Genomic DNA, 23,320 nt, shown 5'->3' on the forward strand with positions numbered 1-23,320 from the left:
AATAGCCCAATTAAAAGCAACCAGCGAATCGGAAAAAAAACAAACCGCGAATGACTAGGAAAAGAAGCCCAATCTCGCGGTAAATAAGCGAGGTTGGCAATCACTGCGTCTGATTGCACATGCGCCTTCCTCCCGCGTGACTTTGGAACGTCATCGCTGCGCGCCTTCCTCCCGCGTGACTTTGGAACGTCATCGCTGCGCGCCTCTTCGCCTTGGTACTGCTGGATCGGTATGGCGGCGAGGGAGCTGATCGGGTTCCTGCGAGCCAAGGTGAGTCCAAGTGGACTTTTATTCACGTTCCCCATCCAATCCTCTACCCAAGCTTCGCGGATGCTCAGCTAATGGTTTAAAGATTTCAGTAACTGTCACTTGCGCCTAGGAGTTTAGTAACCAGCAATGCCGCGATACGCTGCTGGAGTAATCATAAAATAGCACTAGTGATGTAATTCAGCGATCCAACAGTAATAATGCAGTGTTCGCGGCCCACTACGTCACGTGAATCAGGGTTCAATCCACTAATCATTAGACCAGACCTTTTAAAATCTGAAAATCGTTTTTACCCGTGATTAGGGCCTTTTCTTTTGCCCTTTTATTAGCTTTCCCGCATTTCTACTGTATAATTTATCTCTGGATATATTTTTATAGGTGTCTTCCTTGCATCAGGCTAGATGCTTTCATGTTGAAACCAGCCTGTTGGCTACAGATAAAAATCTGTTAATAAAACTAAGAAAACGAACTGGATATTCTTTTGTGAATTGTAAGCGGGCTCTGGATAAATTCAACAATGATTCCAAACAGGTATGTGTTGGTTGGCCAAAAAAACAGGTGAAGCTTACCTCCCTCTGCTGGGTTCCCCCCCCCCCCCCCCTTATTTTGCTTTCTATTTTCGAAACTGTATAGAGCTGTTTGTTTTGATCGTTTCTTAGTGAAAATATACTTGTAACAAAATGGGTATAATGAAATCAAATATTAACTAACTTATTGCTACTATGTGTGGCCATATTGAGAAGGGTGTCGCAGATGAATGGTATCCAATTGGTGTATGCCATGGGTGATATTTATTATAATTGAGCAGAAAAGCTATGAGAGCAGTTCATCATTTTGGGGGGAAGAGGTTGGAAAAGCAACACTTAGGCCTAATATTTATTACTATATGTATGTGATTGGCCCTCATAAGTCAGGTGTATGATATCATATACTTGCAAAGCAATTATTTCATCATTGATCCAATTTTAATTGCCAGACCTCTGATTTTTAGATCCTGTTTTTGATTACTGCAATTTGTTTTTTTATGTGACTGATATCTTATGCCCTTAGAGCTTTCCAGATACTGCAAAATGCTGCAATACAGTTGATTTCTGGAAGGAGGATGAAGGACCATATTACTCCTGTTTTATACAATTTGTATTTAGTTGCCTTTACAGTGATGTGTTAAATTTAAAATCGCCCTTCTTGTTCATAAATTGTTGGCTCTTCAATCCTGCCTGTGGGCAAATGCCATGGTGAAGGTTTAGAATCCCACACATTCATTATGCTTCTCTCAACATGGCTTGCTGGATGTACCTTCAGTGCAACAAGTGCATCTTGCTGAAACACAAGAAAGAGCCACTTTTATTACTGCAAAATGAAATTATGGAACTTCTTTGCCTGAGAGCCTTCACATGACAACTTGTGCAAAGACATTTAAAACCTTACTGAAGACCTTTCTATTTCAGCAAGCTTTTGGATAATGCAGAGCCTGGTGTCAGGAAGCTGTAGTTAGACTTTGTATCCAGTAGTTTTGGTTTTATTTGCTGATCTCTATGGGCTAGAGCAGAGGTTCTCAACCAGTGTGTCACCAGGCCCACACAGGTGTGTCATCACACTTCCCAGTCCCCCGCTGATCCAGTTGCCCCCCCTCCCCCCATCAAAATGGATCTCTTCCTCCGCCTGGGCTTAAAATGCTGATAGCCTGGGAAGAACACAGCAGGAGAGCCTGGGGTTAGCGGCACCAGCAGGGTCTCTTCTTCCCGCCTTCCCCCGCAGCCTGGAAGAAGAAGTGGTGTGCAGAGGCCATGTGCGCAGGAAGAAGAGACCATGCTAGTGTGTGCAGTATCGGCCTGAAGAAGAGCAGTGCGGCATGGAGCAAAAGAGGAGCAACGTCAGCCCCCGCCGCGGATGGGAGTTCTTTTTCAAGGCTGCTGCTGTCACTAGTTCGGTGGTGGGGGGGAGAGTGAGCAAGCATATATGTTTGAGATTGTGTGTGACAGCAATTATGTAATTGAATGATTAAAAGCCTGTATGTGTAAGTGTGTAATTGAGAACCTGTATTTGTGAGAGACATGTGTATGTATGATTAAGAGACTGTGTATAAATGAGAGAGCATGTCATCTGTGTGTGATTGAGAGCCTGTGTGTAAGTGTGAAAAGACAGCATGTATTTATTTTATTTATTTAACTTTTTATACCGACATTCCTTGGTATATCATATCGGTTTACAAGGAACTAAGAGAAATACAGTGAACGGGGGGAGGGGTGAAACAAGAGGGGGGATTAACAAGGCAAAGGGCATAAGGTGTAATTGGTTAAATGGTTGCAAATAACATGAAATATAAGATTATATAGTGTAGTGTAGAATAATAAACATAACAATAGTAGTTAGCATAATGATAACATGGTGGAGTGAATGCAAGGAGGAGCTGGGGGACCTATGCTGGGAATGCCTGCTTAAAGAGCCAGGTCTTTAGCTTTTCCTAAATTTGTACTGGCAGGGCTCGGTGCGGAGTTCAGGGGGAAGAGCATTCCAACGGGTGGGTCCTGCAACTGAAAGAGCTCGCTCCCTCCCTCGTGGAGGTGAGATGAGCATTCTGGAGAGAGGGAGTGTGGAGGGTAGCTTTGTGGGTTGTTCTAGTGGGGTGCTTGTGGAGGATGAAATGCAGTGGCTCTTCAAGCCAGTTGGCGTTAACAGTTGTATAATGTTTTGTGGATAATAGTGAGGGTTTTGTAGAGGATACGTGAGGGTATAGGGAGCCAATGAAGTTCTTTGAGTACAGGGGGTTAAATGGTTGGATTTGCGGGAATTGGTGAGGGTTCTGGCTACCGCATTCTGTAACATTTGAAGCCCAGAAGAAGGGAGTTGCAATAATCCATTTTTAGGCAGATGGTCGCTTGTATTACTGTGCGGAGATCATGTGTATGGAGTAGGGGTTTGAATTTCTTCATAACATGGAGCTTATAGAAACTTTATTTTAGGACTGTGCTGATGTGTTTTTTGTAGTTCAGTTGTTGGTCAATCATGACACCGAGATCATGTACAAACGGCTGTATAGAGGTCAAGCTGAGTGACAGGTTGCTTGAGAGGGCAAGCCTAGGGTTCTGTGGATTTGATATGATGAGCAGCTCTGTTTTAGTAGTGTTGAGTGATAGTTGGAGGTTCGTGAGGAGGGTGGTTATGGAGGAGAGGCATTTCTCCCAGTGTTTTAGGGAATTGGTAATGGATTCTTGTATAGGTATGAGGACTTGGACATCATCGGCGTATATGAAAAATTTGAGGCCTAGGTCAGAGAGGAGATGGCAGAGGGGTAACGGGGTATATATTGAAGAGAGTGGAGGAAAGTGAAGAGCCTTGTGGGACGCCTTGGGAGAGGGGGATGTGGGAGGATTCAGAATTTCCTATTTTTACAGAATATTGTCTATTGGCTAGGTAGGATTTGAACCAGAGTTAGGCAGAACCTGAAATGCCTATGTCTGATAGACGAGAAAGGAGGAGGTTGTAGCTGATAGTGTCAAACGCAGAGGAGATGTCAAGGAGGGCAAGGATATAACATTGACCTCTGTCTGTGCCTTTAAGGAGGAGGGTGTCTGAGAGAGCGAGTAAGAGAATTTCTGTGTTAAAATGCTTACGGAAACCAAATTGGGATGGGTGAAGAATATTATGGGTGTCAAGGTAATCCGTGAGTTGGGCATTAACCACCTTCTCCATGATTTTAGCTATAAAGGGCAGGTTAGAGAGAGGACGGAAGTTGAATGGATCCTTAGGGACAAGGAGGGGTTTGACCACAGCTTGTTTTAGAGTGTCAGGGATTTTGCCAAGGGTGAGGGAACAGTTAATTATGTTGGCTAAGGGTTTGGCGATGGTATGCGGAATGGATAACAGTGCTTTAGTGGGGGTAGTATTAGAGGGGTGGGTTGCTGGATTGTATGGTGGGTTGTATGTAAATGTGTGATTAAGAACCTATAAAAGTGAGAGAGAAGCATGTGTACATGTGTGTGATAGAGAGAGGAGAAAGTTGCAATCAAACCATCCCCCCTCCTGCGAATTCAAAACAATCTCAGGGCACCTGGATATCAAATGTTCCCAGGTATGCAGAGCAAAGCATTTTTTATCCTTATTTTTCATTATTGGGTCTTTGTGTCTGCTATTTTGAAATATTTTATTGGTATCTAGAAATTGTTTATATAAGTCTTTATTAGGTATTCCATTCATCAGCTATCTTGAAATCTGTTCTTTTTGTTAGTATGGCTTTACTGCTATTGATTTTATATTTCTTGATTCGTTTTGAGGTGATTTATCTCTTTTTCCTTCGTTACACAGCATACAGTCTCTCTGGCTTGTTACGGTTTCCAGTTCAGTTTTTGTCTGCATGTTTCTAGTTATGCATTATGGTCTTTATTCTTTTGGGTGAGGTATTCTGCTGGCGTGTAGTTTCTGTGTAAGACTCTGTAGCAGCCTGGCTTGGTCTGTTTTCCTATTGGAGTCTTAAGGCCTGGTAATATTTTCAGTGTTGCCTTTTCTTAGGTAAGGTGGTTACTGTTTGAGTGCTGGAAATTGGTGTTTTGGTATGAGATGTTTACTATTAATGCAATTTCTCTTCAGACAGAGTACTTGTCTTTCCCTTGTTTCATTCTTAACAATAAAAATAATACTGGACGTTTTTATTTTTTATTTCCGCATGAATTGTAATGAGCAGCGTCATACATGTGAGTGTGGTCTGTCAGGTGTGTCACGATGGGGAAAAAGGTTGAGAACTACTGGGGTAGAGGATAGAAATGAGATAAGCATGCAGGAGGGTAACTTGCTGGTACAGTGGTTACTACCCTTGGAGGCTTTTAAGGTAAATGCAGCATTGCTCCCTGCTTAGACAATAGGGGGAAAAGAGGACTTGGATTCAAATGACAACAGAGGGCCCCGACTTCCATGGTCTGGGATAGTGATACACAGACATAAGGGCAGCAAGCACAGGACTGCTTCTGCTGCCAAGTCCTAAAGGAAACGAAGAAAGCGTGCATGGGGGTAACTTGCTGGTGCAGCAGTTACCGCCCTTAACCAATAAGCCTTCATAATTTTGATGCAGCTTCAACATTGCTCTCTACTTCAACTGCAGGGGAAAAGGGATATTGGATTCAGACAGCGACCAACGAGGTCCCTGACTTCTATAGTTTGGGGAACTGATAAGCATGGGGTTAACCTGCACAGAGCAGCAGTTACTACCTTTTAACAGCATGGGATTACTATCTTTAACCAATAAGCCTTGATACTTTTTGATGCAACTGCAACATTTCTTTCTGTTTCTAAGGTGGGGGGTGGAAGGAAGAGGCATTTAGATTTAGAGACAACCAAAATGAGCCATGACTCTCTTACCGTCCGAGGTACTGATGCGCAGTTCCCTGTACGTACCCAGATTAGTCCAGACTCCTGGGTTTATTCATCCCTGCCAGCAGATGGAGACAGAGAAAAGCCTTGCTGACACTGCTTGAATAAGCCCTGGTGCCACCTGCAGTACTTCAGTATTTCTCTGTCTCCAGCAGATGGCTGGTGCATAAACCTGCAGTGCTTCTTTTTACCCTTTGTTTTTTCTAGATTTTTTTCTCTTTCGGGTGAGCCTTCCTCCCAGGGGGGGACTGGTTTCCTGGGGAACCATTTTCTGCTCGGTTGAGGTCCAAGTTGTTTCATGGGATGTAAATCTGGTGGTCCAGATCCCTCTCCTCACGAGGCTGGCCGTGCGGCTTTCAGCTCTTCTTTTTTGTCAAAGAATGTCTCTCCTTTTGATTCAGTAGCTGACTTGAGCTGGACAGCTCCTTTCAGCTCTAGGAGAGAAGCTCTGTTACTTTTTGTTAACTTTGCTAAAGTTTAAAAAAAAAAAAAGTTAAACATATAAGAAGGAAGTCGGCTGATGGGTAAGGCTCCGGGGTGACCCCCACCCCCGTGGTTTGCACCTGTGCTTTTTTGCTTTTTTCTTTGATTTTTATTTTAGTTTCTTGTTTTTGATGGCATGGATCGCGGCTCGGCTTACAACGCATATGGGGCGCTCCCGGCGCACCTAAGTCAGTCGGGTCTTTGTTCCGGGTGCGTTTCAGGGGGGGAGGTGGAAGGGTCCTTCCTCCTCCCTGGGGTTTCAAAACATCGATGCTTCTGTAAGCAAAAGCGGCTGCCGCAGTCAGGCCGCTTTTGCAGACTCCTGCTGCCCCTGGGTCTGCCGGCTCCCTCGAGACGGGAGTGGTGGCCATTTTGTCATTGGATTCACCGCCTTTTTTTGAAGGGGAGGGAGATCTTCCTCCGCGGCTCTCCTTGGTCCAGTTCCGCAGCGCAGCGCAGTTCCTTCCGCAGCGCAGTTCCTTCCGCAGCGGACGACAGCCTTTCAGGGCTCCCTCGGCTTGGGGAGCAGCTCCGGTCAAGTCCTCCCAATGAAGGGAAGCCGGTCCACTCCGCCATTCCCTATTGGCTGGCAGTTTTTTATGGGGAGTGGACCAAGATTACACAGGATCAATGGGTCCTCTCGGTGGTAAGAGACTGTTGCGCTTTAGAGTTTGCACATCCCGTTCGCAATCTCTTCTTAGTCTCCCCTTGCGGGTTCTCGGCAACACATTGGACAGTTCAGGAGACTTTGCGCAGGTTACGCAATTTGGGGCCTGTGATCCCAGTATCTCCACACAAACGGGGCAGGGGTCGTTACTCCATCTATTTTGTGGTGCCGAAAAAGGAAGGAACGTTTCAGCCTGTCCTGGACCTCAAGTCTGTCAACGTGTCTTTAAAGATACCACACTTCTGAATGGAGACTTTACGATCAGTGATTGCGAGGTGCGCTTTCAGAAGTTTTTGGCCTCCCTGGATCTGATGGAGGCGTATGTGGATATTCCCATTCACCTGGATCATCGGCATTTTCTGAGATTTGGTTATGGGTCAGCATTTCCAATTTCAAGCTCTTCCCTTTGGGACTGGCCACAGCTCCTCGCACATTAACCAAAGTGAATGGTGGTGGTGGCGGCAGCTCTTCAGCGCAAGGGAGTGTTGGTGCACACTTATCATGACGATTGGTTGATTCGGGTGAAATCGTTGGAGGGTTGCCATTCTGTGGTCCAGAAGTTATTTGTCTGCTAGAATCTCTCGACTGGATGGACAATCTGGCGAAGAGCCATCTAGAGCCGTCCCAAATGCTAGACTACCTCTGAGCTCGTTTCGACATGAGGCAAGGCAGAGTGTTCCTCTCACAAGAGAGAATGTTCAAGCTACAGTCACAAGTTCGCCGCTTGTTGGCATTGAAGGTGCCCCGAGCCTAGGATTTTTTGCAAGTTCTGGGATCGATGGCCTCAACACTGGAGTTAGTATCATGGGCCATCGCGCATATGCATCCACTCCAAAGAACCCTGTTGGAGAAACGGAATCCTCTGTCGCAGGCATTTCATTTACCAGCCTTACTGGATGCGAGGGCGTGGAGCAGCCTATCGTGGTGGCTACAGTCATCCAATCTGCAGTGTGGTGTCAGTCTCGAGGTTCCGGAGTGGGTAATTCTCACTACCGATTCTAGTCTCTCTGGTTGGGGGCCGGTCTGCGAGCGGCAGTCGGCCCAGGTCACTTGGTTGCCGGTAGAAGCCTCATGGCCTATCAATCGGTTGGAGACCAGGGCAGTGCGGTTCGCACTTCAAACCTTTCTCCCCATCGTGCAGGGTCATTCGGTCAGGTTTCTGTTGGACAATGCCACAGCAGTTGCTTACATCAATCGTCAGGGCAGCACCAAGAGTCAGGGGGTGGCACTGGAAGCTCAGGAGCTTTTCAATGGGCGGAGCTGTACTTGGTTCAGTTAGCGGCGTCTCATATAGCGGGTGTCGACAACATTCAGGCGGATTTTCTCCGTCAAAGCTTAGATCCAGGTGAGTGGGAGTTGGCAGAGTCCACGATGCGGCTCATCTGAAAAAGGGTGGGTTGTCCTCACGTCGATCTGATGGCAACTCGGCTCAATGTGAAAGCTCCTTGGTTTTTCAGTTGCAGGAGGGAGTACGGGGCCGAGGGAATAGACGCTCTAGTAGTGCCTTGGCCTTGGAGAATCTTGCTTTGTTTTCCTTCCGTGGCCTCTGATGGGCAAAGTATTGCACCGAATAGAGGCACCATGGAAAAGTGATCCTAGTAGCTCCAGAATGGCCGCATCGTCCGTGGTTCGCAGATCTCGTCAATCTAGTGGTGGACAGTCCACTGCGCCTCAGTCCTCTTCCGGATCTTCTCCGTCAAGATCCCGTATTTTCCGACCAGGCAGGTCGCTTTTGTCTAGCGGCTTGGCTTTTGAAAGGCGTTGCTTAAGGCAGAGAGGATATCCAGAGCTGGTGATCACTACGCTTTTGCAGTCTACTTCCCTCTCTTATTTTGGGGTTTGGAAAGTATTTGAAGCTTGGTGTACCGACCAAGGGATACAGGCGGTTCATGCCTTGATTTCTCAAGTCTTGTCTTTCCTACAGAAGGGTTTAGCTAAAGGCCTAGCCTTTAATTTCCTTAGGGTGCAGGTAGCGGCGCTAGCCTTCTTACAAGAGAAGATTGAGGGTTTTTCCTTATCTTCTCATTCGGATCAGTCCAGAACCCATCCGGATTGAAAGGGGAGAGTCTTCCGCTCAGCTATAATCTTTCAGCAAACTTCTGATCTTGGTTGTTCATAACTTACAAATTTTGACAAGTTTTTGTCACGTTATTTCTATTCAGTTTTTTTGCACACATTGTTTTCAGCTTGGGTACAGATCAATACTGAACTACTGCAGGTGGCACCAGGGCTTATCAAGCAGTGTCAGCGCGGTTTTTCTATGTCTCCATCTGCTGGCAGGGATGAATAAACCCAGGAGTCTGGACGGGACTGGACAGGAATGAAAATTAGCAGGTAAGAACCAATTTTCTTATATTAAGGAAAAAAACACAGGGCTGCTTCTACGGCCAAGTCCATAAGTAAAGCATGTCAAGCAAAACTTGACGTAACCTGCACGGCGCGGCAGATACCACGGAAAACTTGCTGGATAGACTTGATGGACTATTGGTCCTTTTCTGCCATCATTTCTATAATCTGTTCTCATATTTGTCTGGTGTGCTCTGTTTGTATGTGTTTTATTATGATTGTACATTTTGTATGTTGCTCAGGACCTTGGAATAGGCATCTTATAAATGCTTGATAAAGATAAACAATCCTAGTGTCCATTTAGTAAAACATTCAAATTATGTTAAAGTACAGCAGTGCCTTAAAAAAAACAACTATAGTGCACTAAAATTACTTCTCTTGGCAAGCAGATAAAAATATATAGTCAGTATCACCTGAGCCCAGGGTCTACAGAAACTATAGACCAGTGTTGTATTGAACTGGTCCTACAAAATGTCTCAACAGTCTGCAATATCTTCATTCTGCAGTTTCTGTACATTCTTGACCTGAGCAATACAGACTACAGGTTTTTATCTCATCACCAAGAGAAGTAATTTTAGTGCACTTTAGTTTTTTGTTTTTGTTTTAGACACTGTTGCACTGCAAAATACTTTCAAATTATATTAAACATTAGACCACTAATGAGGAAATTTATGTGAGTATATGAAGTCATATCACATCCATGGAGTAACAAATATTAAGCCTAATGATTGTTTTTTGTTTTTTTTTGGGGGGGGACGGACATTTTAATTTCTTCAACACTTTTTATGCTTTATAGTTTAGTGTGATGTGAATTTTTTTTTTTTCATTGACCAGACAGCTCCAGTGTCTGAGATAGTCTGCAGTGCTTCTGAAACAGTTGCTCACAAGGGGTAATTTAAAAGACAATAATAGCTTAAAAAACATTTGTACTGATTACAAAGTGCACATTGATAAGCAGGTGAACTATTGAAATAGTATATGATAGTACTATTGTAAAAAAAAACAAAACCCAACAACAAAGTTTGTGTTACTGAATTTCTTGTCAAGGATTAACAATACATTCCTTAGCATCCATCAGACCAATCCAGACATGTGGGAACGTTCCTCCCCACCAGCAGATGGAGGCATAGAACAAAACTTGACCATGGTGTCTTCCACTACATAGCCTGGTGTAGCAATGGACTCCCTCAGTAGTTCTTTGCCTTCAGCATATGGAAGTTGGAGGTGCAGCAGGAGTGGAAATAGGGTAACATCTGAGCAAACTGATTTCCCGCATGTATTTTGGACCAAGTTGGGAATGGACAACAGCCTAGGTTGATCTTTCCTCCCTGAGGATAGGGTATCTTCAGGCCCTGTAGATCCTGGTCAACAGCAACATCTCTGTGAAGGATCATCATCATCTCCAAGACATGAACAAATAAACTATAATTTAAAAAAAATGTGGAGCACAGCACATTTAAAGAAACTATTGCAGACAGAACAAGACTGACATTCAGCGTGGACAGGCGGCCTATAGCAGGCAGCTCAGACTTTTCACAACCTCCCATCTGAGCCTTCCTCCTCATCGCAGATGAACAGGCAAGTTGGAATACAGGAGGAAATGTAGAAGCTGTAGGGCAGGGCAGGTAGCAATGCTGTGTTGCCGGCTTATTTTATTGTCCTGTGATGGCTCGGAGGCATGGGAAGATAGGTTGGGTGCCAGTGGCAGCGGTCACAAGGAAAACCATCTTGATAGAAGAGGGTTCAACATTGAAGGACCCCAAGGTAAGAAAGTTGAGGCATTTATTAAAGAGATTTCATTTGATTTAGCAAGCCTTTCACTGTAGACATAAGATATAGAGAATTTTATGTGGTTACAAAAAAGAAAAAAGTAGAAGGTGGACCAGCTCCAAATGGAGAGCATTTCTAGGGCTGAAGGAAGAGCAGACTAATGGACTCAATTCTTTCTTTTTTTTTCCCTCTGATTTGTTGGGTTGACCCTCCAAAAGATAATTTAAAAAAAGGGAAGTTTCTTTCTTTCTTTTTTTCCCTTTTTAAATTATGCCAAAAGGCTCAGGTATTGGCTTGGGCAAGAAGCTACTGAGAGGAATCTCTTGCTGCACCAGGCTATATAGAGAAAATGTCAGGGACAAGTCTCTCTTTCTGCCTCTATCTACTGGTGGGAGGAATGGAATGGACTGATCTGGTTGGACGAAAGGAAAGTAGCAGGTAACGCCTACGTTCACCATATTCTCTTTGAAAGGGTACTTCAAGCCAAGAAGGATTAGCATCATTTTTTCAAGGAAATATTTACTTTTGTTCACTTTCATTCCATTGCCATTGTTTGTAACTTTTCCCCCCCGATTTCAGTTGAACTGGGGTGTTGTTTCTTTCCCCTATATGGTTCACAGGCAGAGGCTTGGCTTAATGAGGAAGCTCAGAAGGAGGGATGGAGCAAAGCATCCAAGCTGCAAGGTAGAAAGACGGTGGAAGGTCTCATCGGCCTCCTGCAGGAGGGGAACTGCGCCGTGATGGTGGAGGTGAGTCTTGTAGTTAGGAAGGGTACGTTTAGGGTGAGCAGTTCCTCAGGGAGCCTGGAGGAAAGTGTCCACTTCGAGGCTGGACTTGGATTTTTAGATGTTGAAGGCGAGTTACATTCAGGTACAGTAGGTATTTCCCAGCTGCAGTGAGCTTAAAATCTAGGGAGTTTATTTAGTAAAAGTGTTTTGTTTTTTTTTTCCCATTTTGTCTATGGGGAAAAATGCTTAGTGAATAGGGCCCTAAGTTTGAATCAGTGGGAGAAGTGACATTTGAACCCTGCCTGCCCTGGTTCTGAGAATGCAACTTTAACCACTAGGCTATTCCTAAATTACATTCAGATATTTGAGTGACTTCCAGTTCACTTCTACTCAATTTACTACTCTAAAAAAAAAAAAAATATGTATAGAGAAAATGGCATTCTTAAGCTCAGAATGTGTTTGCATAATATATGTTGTCAGACTGTAGCACCCTGCCAGATGCTGTTTACGAGAATGTCATTTCAGTTTTCTCTCTGTGGTAACCGAGCATTGAAAGAGAAGGGATTGCATGGCTGTTTTAAGGAAGGGAAGGATTAGACCCATCCAGATACCCAAAGGCTTAATGGTAATTACGTGAGTTGGGCAGCTTAGGTGAATTTTTTTTAATATCCGACCAATGCAAATAAAATATACACTGTAGCTGTAGTTATGCAGAGAAGATGAATGCAGATCTGAACACGTAAAGTCCAGACTGCAGCCTTAATCCCGGCTCCTTTGGAGCAAACCTGGGAATTGATGCAAGTACTGAGGGGGGGAGCCCTTGCTGTGCCCAGCAGAACTTATCCTGCTTTGAAGACGAGACGGAGCCACCACGAGGTCCTGCAAGACCCATCCTGCCGGCCCACAGGAAAGGCGCTTCCACCCTTCTAGACTGCAGAAAGAGAAAAGTGGGTAGCACTGCCAGGCAATAGAAGTAGAGCTACGGCAGAAAAGCAGGAGCTACTGGCACTGGGCCTGCCTCACAGAGCCAAAGGAAGAGAGCCACTTCAGGAAAAGAGAGCTGCTGATGCATTTTAGAAAAGGAGAGGTCCAGTCTCGTCTTCAGGAGTCTGCTGCAGAGGCAGCACTCGCAGCCCCAGGAAGGGGTATGGTCATTCCTCTATAGATGACACCTAGTGGCTGGATTTCGGGCCTGGAACTGTAGGGGTCTAGAAGGAGCACTGGTACGTAGCCCCTGTCCAAGGACTCACTGCAATGGTTGGGCTAGGTAACTTGTGGGGGAGGGGCAGGGGTGAATGGGAGGGGGAGGATGTCTGTGAACTTTTTTTCCCCCTGTTTTATATTTGTGAACAAAGGGTCCTGGTGCCAGATTCCCAGTACTGGGAGGTCCAAGGAAGAGGGGAAGGTCCCTGGTTCAGTCTCTGGGTTGAGACTTCTGCTTCCCATATCAGCTGGGGCAGGGGATGCTGCAGAGGGAGCATTCTTAGCCCCTGGGGGCGGGGGGTGGAAGGGTGTGGTATCTGTTGTCTGGCTTCAGGGCCCAGGATTGCAGGCTTCTGAAAGGAGAAGGTCTCTGATGCATGGCCCCCAATCCAGGATCATCACTGCAATGGCCAGGTGTGTGTGGGTAGGGAAAGTCTATAGATCAGGGGGAAAATCTCTGGCTAGATGTGAATCAAGGCTCCTGGTGCCTGATCCTGGTCCTGGATCCATTTGAGCTGGAAGCATAAAGGAGGAGGCAGAAATTGCTGGCTCGCAAAAAAAAAAAAAAAAAAGGAAGAGACTGTGAGAGGTAAGGGTGAGGGGATGGAAAGTTACTCTGGAAGAGAGAGCATTGGGTAATCAGGAGAGGAAGGGATAGGAAAGAGACTGAAGAGGAAATACGTACATACACAAACCATATACAATGAAATGGAAAAAGATGGTAACAAAAATAGAGTAAAAGGAAAACAGAGAAATGACAGCAGAAAAAGACCAATTGGCCCATTCAGTCTGCCCAGCAAGCTCCCACACTTATTTTCCCATACTTATCTGTTTCACAGACTACCAAGTTCAGGGCCCTAGCTGGTAATTGATTCAAACTTCCTGCCATTGATGCAGAGAGTAATGTTGGAGTTGCATCAAAGGTGAGCATAAGGCTTAATGGTTAAGGGTAGCAACCGCCGCATCAAGCAAGTTACCCCCGATGCTTGTTTACCTGGATTGTACAGATCAATGCCTTGTTGGTTGTTGTCTGAATGCAAATCCTCTTTCACATTTCCCCCTGCCATAGAAGCAGAGAGCAATGGCTATATATATGCATTCAAAATGATGTATCAGGCTTAATTGGTTTAGGGTAGTAACCGCCGTAATAAGCAAGCTACCCCCACGCTTATTTGTTTACCCAGATTGTGAAATTCAGTCCTTGTTGGTTGTTGTCTGAATGCTAATCCTCTTTTCCACATTCCCCCTTGCCGTTGAAGCAGAGAGCAAATGTTGGAGTTGCATTAACCATGTGAAGGCTTATTGAGTAAGGATAGTAATCACCAGGTAGTAGCCTCCACTCCAGTACTCCACCCCCATGGCTCTTCTCTTCATGCCCATCCTCTCTAGCCTTTATGGATCCACAGTGTTTATCCTATGCCCCTTTGAAATCCTTCACAGTTTTAGTCTTCCTCTCTTCCTCCGGAAGGGCATTCCAGGCATCCACCATCCTCTCCGTGAAGAAATAAAAGATTAAGGTATCACGTTGAAGGACGAGCATGTCAGAAGTGGGTTTCAAACCCACGACTCCAGATCAACCAGCACAGTGAAGAAAGATCACTTAAGTTCAGTGCCTTAGACGACTCGGCCATCATGAAAAGAATTGCAAGGGAAAAGGGAGGCAAAAGAAGCAGCAAATGTTGTTTGCAAAGAACAGGACAATGGAGGGAAAGCAAAACAGAAGAAATAAAGAAAAAAAAGGTTTTAAAATGAAGGTTTTACTAAAAGTATCACAACCCCCCCAAAAGAGCAAATTCCTTTGAAAAAACAAGCAAAGAAAGCAAACAAACAATTGGAGCAAAATAATCAAAAGCAGAGAAAAGAAAAGCAAAATTTCAATAGCAGAAACAGGAAAAAAAAACACCCCAGCCATGCTCTCCCCTGTCCTATAAATTTAGTTTGGCGCCCGAGGGTTGCAGGCCTTGGTTCTTTCTAGCCTGGATTACTGGGGATGCCTGCGAATGAGCTCCTGCAAAGCGCTTTCTGGCCAGGGTTGGAGGGCGCGTATTACTCCCCCGGGTTACACGATTTACGCCGGCGGATCAAATATACAAATGCTTGGGGTGGGGGGGAGGGTGCACTTCCCTGGAGGATTGCAGTGTTGCATGTTTATAGCCCTCGCCCGTCCCTGAGGTCCTCCCAGAGAGGCTTGCTGGTTGTGCCGCCGTCGCGGCCCGCTCGGCTTCCTGAAACACCGTCGCTGGGCCAGTTGTATGGAACTTGCTGCCCTTGCCGTCTTCAGCTCATGTCTTGCACAAAGACATTTTAAGAACTTACTTAAAACCTATGTCTTTCAACAGGCCTTTTCCTCAATGTCCTGCTGATTTATCGAGGGAAGCTCTTCTCTGGGTGGTAATGTAATTTGAGGTTGCTCATGGATGAGCAGTGTGCTGATTGGTCTGTATCTCTCTGTGTGTTAAACTTTACGAGAGTTTTTTTTTTATGTAAGCCACATTGCTCTGTGGATTTTAGCAGCTTAGAAATATTTTAAATAAATAAATGTTTGCATCCACTTTACTCTCCATTTAAAGCAGCCATGATCACGGTGATGACCTGTTCGCTTGTCCAATGCAGCCCCACCCACCTCAGACTCTGAAGACGACATCCTGCTGTTAGCTTTCAAATAATGCAGTCTGGGCTTTTTTTTTTTGTTTCTACTTCAGGTAAACTGTGAGACGGATTTTGTTGCCAGAAATGCAAACTTCCAGCAGCTGGTGCAGCAGGCGGCACTGGGGACCATGATGTATCACCAGGGCAAGCAGGAGAACCTGGCCACTTACATTAAGGTGTGTGGTTTCCTTCTGTTTGGTGATAGTAAACCTCGGTGGGGAAAGGTGCATGGAGACCCATCCAAGAGACCCAAGTCTGTTTTACAAACAGCTGGAGGGCACCGGATGAAATGGAGCAGCTGTTCTTTCTCCTCTGGGTGTGGCCATGTCACAGAGGCAGTGCACTCACATAGATGGGGGGGCGGGGAATCCTAGTTTTGATGCGGTCAGCACCGAGGTTCCCAACCCTGCAGTCAGGTTTTTCCTCTGTTTTGGGGAATTGGTTCAAATGTTGATAATGGGGGGGGGGGGGGGGTCCAGTTCTCCTAAAGCCATGGCGTTACGGTGTGTGGGCTAACACTGGTCAGTCAAGCAGGCACAGCACATCTCAACCATTTGGTGTCAGGAAAAAATCCATTCTTCTGCATGTTGAAATCATTGCCTCGCATGACCTCTCCTCTTGCACCTTCCCTCCTGTTGACTCCTTCCTCAAGGTAAGCTGTGGTGCAGAGCCTTTGTAGCTTGCACAGACACCATGGGCGCTTTCTCTGCTGTGTTTTTTTGCTGACCGCCTGCTGTTGCTGTAAGAGCAGTACTTGCTGTTCCCTTGTGGGAGCCTTCAGTGCTACTTCACTTCTTCCCCCAGCTATCCTGCATCAGGTGCTGAACCCAGTTGGCAACACAACACGCTGGCATCTAACTAGGCCATCCATCCAGCCTCTGATGGCAAAGGCTAGGAAAGCAGCCATCTATGTGGGTTTCTGATATGGACATGACCTTCATTTTGCCTTCGTACTTGCTTCTGTCGCCATCTTGAATTATTTTCTGTTGCAAGGGGCACACCCTGTATAATATCCTGACTTGTTGCTGCTTTTTGCTGTAGAGTTTCCTTGGAGCAGGTGAACTTTCCCAGCTGAAGACCAGCTCTGACGGCACCTTGCTAAGTGACCAGCTGGCACTAGCAATAGGTAGGTATACAGCCCTTTCATTGTTTGCCATTTTTATGCCCCACACTGTGGCATCTCATGCACCATCTCTGGAAAGCAGACCTGCTAGGTGAGGCTTTAGGACAGGAGCAGGGACCCACTGCCCTGTCAAGTTGCCTGAGCAGCTACGTAAGCAGAAACATCTGGGCTTAGGGGCAGGATATAAAGGAACCTGTATCGCCGCTCAGTAGTGTGGAATTTGCAGCTTCTGTTGGATATTTGAGGACTTGACCTATGACCTCACAGCTTCAACTTTTTTTTTTTTCCTATCGATAGTGCATTTTAGTTATTTCTCATCTAGTTGTTTTTCCAGAATTTAAGGATGAGGCAAGTATTTTTTTTTTTTTTCTCTCTTCGGGTAGAGTACAAGCCATGTTCAAAGGTGTCTCCCAGGCTCTCTCTGCTAAAGCACTTTTTCTGGCTATTTCTTGCCCGCAGTGCTGAGTGCTGCTTTCACAGTGCACTAAGCCTTGGCTGTGGTTTGGAGGTGCGGGAGGCAGGGGTGCTGAAGGATGGAAGCTGTAGGGTAGCGATAAACTGAGAAGGGGCCCTCCTGCTGTCCAGCTCAAGGTGGTACTCAGCATTTGGGTTCTTGGAGCCCTCGGTGTGGCTTTTAAGACACAGGCTGAAAATTGTCTAAAATCAAATGGAGTCACTGTGGAACGTGAAATGATCATCACGGTTCAGTACGGCTTGCTGAGACTCACGAACGCCTGAGGGACCAGGATGTATATCGATGACATAAAAAGAAGGTTGGGATGGGAGAAAGGGGCTTCAGTGGGGCTCTGGATTCAAGGGTTTGTATGATTTTTATTTTTTCTCAATTTGTCTTTAAAGGGAAGTTGGGAGAGAACATGACACTAAGGAGAGCTGCCTGGATGGCAGTGCCACCAAACTTCTTTATCGGGTCCTACGTACATGGGGCAGCGCTCTCTGACGCGCTGTCTCCCTCCTCCTCCACCGCCTTCGGGAAGTACGGTGCCCTGGTGATCTGCCAGCCATTGGAAGAGAGTCCAAGGAGCAGCGTCGCAGAGCTGGGCCGAAGGCTGGGGCAGCATGTGGTGGGCATGGCTCCTCTTTCGCTGGGCTCCCTGCAGGACGAGCCTGGAGGGGACATGGAAACCAAGATGCTAGCACAGCCCTTCCTGCTGGATCCCAGCGTGAGCGTGGGACAGTACCTGCAGCCCCAGGGCATGGCGGTGGTGGATTTCCTGCGCTTTGAATGCGGAGAGGAGCTCGAGGCGCTAGATATCGAACCCACACGGCACTCGGCAGAAAGCTAACATCTGGGATCATGGACACGCTAGGCTACAACATTACGGTGTAGAGAAATGTAAAATAAAACTAGACCATGGAAGATTTACACATGGGACAACTTTGGTAGCTTCTGGTTTTTATTAAGCAAAGGAAAAAAGTTAGAAGCTCCACCTGTACCTGGTGGAAGAGCCTTTGAGGTCTGCATGGTGAGCTCAAACAGCCTCTTTTTCTTTTAAATGATTTCACTAATTCTCCAGGAAAGCAAACACACACACACACTCACTCACTCACACACACACACACACACACACTCTCTCACACTCACTCTTGTATGATGCTGTCACAAACATGGCTCCTGGTTTTGTGATGTTGTAGCAGGAGGCTTGGTAGCACCCGGGGGAATGGCACCTTTAATTCACACACAACCTGTTCTGCTCCTCCACAGCAGCGACTCCGTGAGTGCTGCTCTCTGCTTGCTCTGTAGTACTTTCACTTAAGGTTGGCATTTCCCTAGCTTGTTTCCCTTTTACTGTAAAGTAATCTTGAATTTACAAACAAAAATGGCTTTAAAATTGAACTCCCAATAGCAACGTTAGGGGGAAAGTGGGATTTGGTGGCATGTTCTAGGTGCTCTTTGGGACATGTGGGAGCCAAATTACTGCTAATCCAAGCAGAGAGGGCAGAGTCCAGCCTGGGGAAGCAGCAGTCAGACAGGTCCCCCATTTGTTTCAAAGCAAAGATTCTTTGCCTAACGCTCCCATACTCCTTGGATTGAAAACCTGCTTTTGACAGCAGGGTTATCTGGAGCGTGTGGGCAGTTAGCTTCTTTATAGCCGTAAGAACCACCGGACAGTTCATGCAGGAAATAGTTTTCTGGGGGCTAACGGTGCCAGCCTAATACAATCGTGGGATGCATTGAGACTGCTCAGATTATTGTAATGCAACGCAGCATTCAGCCAGTCCAGCTTTGCCCCACCTACCCCCTTCCTCCCCATTTGGGTGTTACAAAGCTTTTGTAGAAGAGCAGCAGAGCAGGGGCTGCTTTTTCGCAGCAGAATTTAACTTAAATTTTCATAAAACACAAATGAAAAATCAGCACGTCGGGAAAGAAGTAACTCTCTGATTTATCAGTTTGGGTGAAGGGGTTGCTTCCCCAGTGGTCCTCGACTACACAGAAGGTAACTATTTTTTTTTTCTTTCTGTTTGTAATTTTAACATAATCGTACAAGCAGTAGGTAATTGTTTATAAGACACTACCTCCTGCAAGACACACTAAGTTGTCTAGGAGTGCTACATATGCAGCTTTATGATAATGAAATGGCAACATGTAGGTTGCTACTTCTAAAAGCCGTAGCAGGTTTTGTTTCTCCTGTGCATTGATCACACTTTCTGGGGTTTCTTGGATCCATGGTCCCCCTCCCCGTCGAGTATGCAAAAGACCATGCCCAGATTATTGCAAAAGGGTATGTAAGATACACAGAAGATTATAACATTTGAAATTCATTTGCGTTTATAGAGAAATCTTACAATATACAATACAGGTTATTTGACTTGGCAAGAATAAACCCATCTCCAGTCTGGGTTTCTGCCTCCCTGCTGCTTCCAGTACATGCGACGGAATGGAAGTGCCCTGGAGGTTCGCGCACCTTTCTTACAATATTACTTGGCACTGAATGGGAAGTGTGCACTGCCCTCCTGGTTCTTTGGTTTTGGTCGGCTTGCTTTTCTCCCTTGCCTTTAAAACAGCCCCTTCTCTTTCTTCAGATTGAGCTGCTTCCAAGCGGGAAGGGCGGCAAATTCTCCCCGTGTTACGCCAAACGCCAGGGCAAAGTCTTTATCCGAGAGATAATTCTGGGAGGGAGGGGAAAACCAAAGAAAGCAAAGATGTTATGTAGAAACGACGTTGATGAATTCTGCTTTTAAAAGGGAACACACGGGGGGGGGGGGGGTGATATCCTTTTTCCATAGGAGCTTCCACTCTACGCTAAATGCCTCTCGCTGCTGCAGGGGGAGTGACGGATCTGATCCAGGAGCAGCAGGGTACTAGCCGTGCACTTCCCCACAGTGTTACACAGCCTGGTCCCAAATGTCGGAGGTATTGGTTGATTTAATGTGCCAACAGAGGGGGGGCCATTCTGCTTCCACAGAAACTACCAAACCGATTCCCATCTTCAGCCAGATTCCTGACAAGGGATGGGATTTTTATTTTCGTGCAATTGCAATTGGAAAATTATATCCTAGATGATGTCATGCCAGGGAGCGTATTCAGGACTTAATTTCCATTCTTGGTTCCAGATCTCTCTCTCTTTCGGAGACCCAGTTCTATAAAACATCTGCACAAGCAGGGTGGCAGCAGCCCCTTTTTTAAACAGGCAATGAACTTCAGAAATAGTCTCTTAAAGGAGGGGAAAAACAACCCCAGCTCACCTCCTTCTTGGCTGGATCAACATCTTCAGGCAGCTCATGTTTCTGTTTTCTCACAAGGACATCTAGAGGGTAATACTGATGGCTTTTGCTGCTCTGGACAGTGGGGCTCAAGGAGAGTGAAGTGTTGTTCAGATCCTAGAAATAAGAAAACAAAACTCATGATTTTCAGGTGAGAACTGTGCAAACCACTCGAATCACCTGGCTGGAGCTGCTGCCAGTAGAAAAAGATTTCCTAGCGTGTAGCCAGATGGACTTGGACCAATGGATTTATGCTCCCCTGCCAGCAGATGGAGATTGAGTCAGATTTCAAAGCTGACGTCACCCTAGATATACCCCTGCAGTGACCTCAGCCCTCTGGTATTTCTCTGTCTCCAGCAGATGCGGACATGCTTTACCTATGGGAATTGCTCTACCTTTTGGAAGAAATTCTACTTTTAAATTGGAGAAAAGATTGAGCCCCGCTCTCCTGTGGTGATATCAAAAGGTCCCTCCCCCAGTTGAGAATTCTGAGGTGATTTCCGAGATCCCTCCGAGGTGTGCCTTGGTCTGGTAGCCGGTTTCCGGCATGGACTTTGCTGCTGAAGCATCTGAAAGACAGCAGGTGCAGGAAGCAGAGCGTGGCAGTGATGGCCAAAGCCATCTCCCCCCACAGCTGGAGACCATCTCTGTACTCGGCCGGTAAGCACTGAGCCCAGGTAAGTAAGAAAAAACAAAAATGAAGAGCATTTACTCCAGATTTGGAGGGGTTTCAGTAAGATTTTCCCCGGTCTCCTTGCTTGGCGCACTGTACCGACGTCATTCCTGATCCCGTTGGGGTAAGGGGAAGAAGGTTGTTGAGCAGCCCCCCAGTGGGCTAGGCCCCACTTTAGGCTTGGTCGGCACACCAGGTGGTAGACCGCGGTTGCACCATCTTGCACGTGTTTTTGAGCCTATATTACCCGCCATAGAGCGGTTCATGTAGTGCCTGTTGGATCTGCGCACATAATGCCACGTTTGTACGTATGCGCACAACTTTCTAGGAACAGAATACAAATAAAGCTGGGCACACATTTTTTTCGTGCGCCTATCTGCGACCTGCGTAGGGACCCGAAATCTGTACGCATAAAATTTTAAGTGCAAGCCATCTAAACATGCAGTTACCGTCACGAATGTCTCCAGCAGCAAAGAAACATAAGTGTCTTTCTCTATGCGCTGCTTGTGATATTAGGGCTGCACAGTCTGACCTGGATTCTTGCTTATGTCAGCACTGTGAAGGGAGCCCAGGGAGAGTTGGCCTCCCCAGACTTTGCTAAGCCTGGCTGCTCCCATTCAGAGGATGGGTTAGCCACAGCCTTCAGGAAGTACCCTGGATTTGAGTAACCCCGGGACTAGGTCATCCATGGGAGAGGGAAATTTAGCGGCACCTATCCCAGTATCTCCTGGGCCTAGGCATGGACCTGGCTGCCTTCTTTTGGGTGGAATTCTTTCAAGGCCTTCATATATAAGCACAGTCTGCTACCTCACTTAGCCCAGCCCTAGCAGCAACAGTTCTTGCCTGGGAACCACAGGCCAGTGCTTCCTCCAGCACCCTGCATTCACACACCTAACTTTGCCTACTAGGTGATGTAAAACCTTTTATTGGTGTTTCTAAACAACTCCATTGTATTGCAACCTGTAATTTACTTCTGTATTCTGGTAACCTCCTCCTTGTTGGTGGACAAATAGCAAAAAAGGTCATCCTCCAGACCAGGCAAGAGGTTAACATTCCCCAGCTATGTCACCTGACCCTGCATGGGGGGAATTGGACTATAAGGTCTACCTAGATAGGATGTAACCTATACCAGTGAGGGGAGTCTCCCTTATCCACCCCAGTGCAATCGCTGTAGAGAACCATGAAGTCTGTATACAATGTTTTTCTGTCAAGCTTTTGCCTAGACTTGGTGTTCACTAATTATCTACAGTTCTTTATTCCTTGTAAGAGCCATGTCAAAGGTATTCTGGGTTTACATATATATCTCACTGCCTTTGCCACATGGCTAGCTCATAATCGATTGACTCTTAATCTGGGGAAATTTGAATAGGCATTCAGGACTATCTTTCTCATACATTGTTTTCAGGATTTTGTTATAGATGGAATCTATGATACAAACATTCAAAACAAATCTAAAGACATGGCTTTTTCAGAAAGCCTTTGCAACAACATTATGATGCTTGACAGCTACTGAAGGTTTTATACTATCTACATATTTGAAACTTGTATGAAAGCATTTCAATGAGATTTGATTATATCCATAAAGTTGCTATTATATAGCTTTATTTATTCTAGATGAAAACATTTATTATGGTGATGTCATTTCTACTTTTAATCTTATTTATTTCTAAGTTTTATTTTGAGAAATATTGTGAAATCATTGTAAGCAGCTTCATTTATTTTCTGTAAACCGATGTGATATCTTGGTTTGAATGTCGGTATATAAAAATAAATAAATACCTATTAATGAAGTAAGAAATCTTAGTGCTCTTTTTGATTCAAACCTCTCATTCAAGTTGCATATCAAATCTTTAGTCAAAACATCTTATTGGAAATTTGTATGTTACGAAGTTTAAAACCATATTTAGACTCCTCCAATTTTCTTAAGGTTTTACAAGTTGTAATGTTTGCAAACCTTGATTACTGTAATGCTTTCTTGGGTTGCCAAAATATGTTTTACGATCTCTGCACATGATCCAAATTCTGCTGCAAGGATTTTGACCAGCACTTCAAAGAACGAACAGATCTCACTAGTTTTAAAATCATTGCATTTAGCTACCAATTGACTTTAGGGTTCGGAATAAAATTTTAATTTTAATACACAATGCTTTATTATTAATATTCTCTTAATGATTCATCATCCTGGAAGGAATCAGAAAGTTAGTGCCTTTTGGATATTCCTAATCATCAAATAAGCAGATTCTTAGAAACCTGAGACAGCTTATCTGTAGCTGGAGTTGAGATGTGGAATAAACTTCCGCTTTCATTATGGAAGCAGGTGCTTT

The 23,320-nt window shown here is 45.5% G+C and overlaps 2 protein-coding genes across 4 annotated transcripts in view; one reads left to right on the plus strand and one right to left on the minus strand.

The window, feature by feature from the left end:
- The first annotated feature begins 106 nt into the window (after nucleotides 1–106).
- On the plus strand, nucleotides 107–17,996 carry TSFM (Ts translation elongation factor, mitochondrial). Its single transcript, XM_029594939.1, has 6 exons — nucleotides 107–270; nucleotides 646–798; nucleotides 11,518–11,646; nucleotides 15,531–15,653; nucleotides 16,519–16,603; nucleotides 17,459–17,996. Exons 1-6 carry the CDS (start codon nucleotides 232–234, stop codon nucleotides 17,902–17,904), a joined length of 975 nt encoding a protein of 324 aa, XP_029450799.1. The 5' UTR covers nucleotides 107–231; the 3' UTR covers nucleotides 17,905–17,996.
- A 982-nt stretch (nucleotides 17,997–18,978) lies between these two features.
- The window catches only part of AVIL (advillin), an 80,296-nt gene continuing 75,954 nt past the window's right edge, over nucleotides 18,979–23,320 (minus strand). For all 3 annotated transcript variants that reach the window (XM_029594935.1, XM_029594937.1, XM_029594936.1), the window contains 2 exons: nucleotides 20,306–20,440; nucleotides 18,979–19,729 (listed from right to left, as the gene is read on the minus strand). In XM_029594935.1, the coding sequence (XP_029450795.1) occupies nucleotides 19,616–19,729; nucleotides 20,306–20,440 (249 nt within the window). In that variant the 3' untranslated portion in view covers nucleotides 18,979–19,615. The remainder of the gene's footprint in view (nucleotides 19,730–20,305; nucleotides 20,441–23,320) is intronic.

This window comes from Rhinatrema bivittatum, chromosome 3 (genome assembly GCF_901001135.1).
Source record: "Rhinatrema bivittatum chromosome 3, aRhiBiv1.1, whole genome shotgun sequence".
Classification (NCBI taxonomy): Eukaryota; Metazoa; Chordata; class Amphibia; order Gymnophiona; family Rhinatrematidae; genus Rhinatrema; species Rhinatrema bivittatum.

Coding starts and splice junctions, on each gene's coding strand:
- TSFM (XM_029594939.1), top strand. CDS start 232: ATGGCGGCGAGGGAGCTGATCGGGTTCCTGCGAGCCAAG. Junction 15,654..16,518: donor ACCTGGCCACTTACATTAAG/GTGTGTGGTTTC, acceptor TTTTTGCTGTAG/AGTTTCCTTGGAGCAGGTGA. Junction 16,604..17,458: donor CCAGCTGGCACTAGCAATAG/GTAGGTATACAG, acceptor TTGTCTTTAAAG/GGAAGTTGGGAGAGAACATG.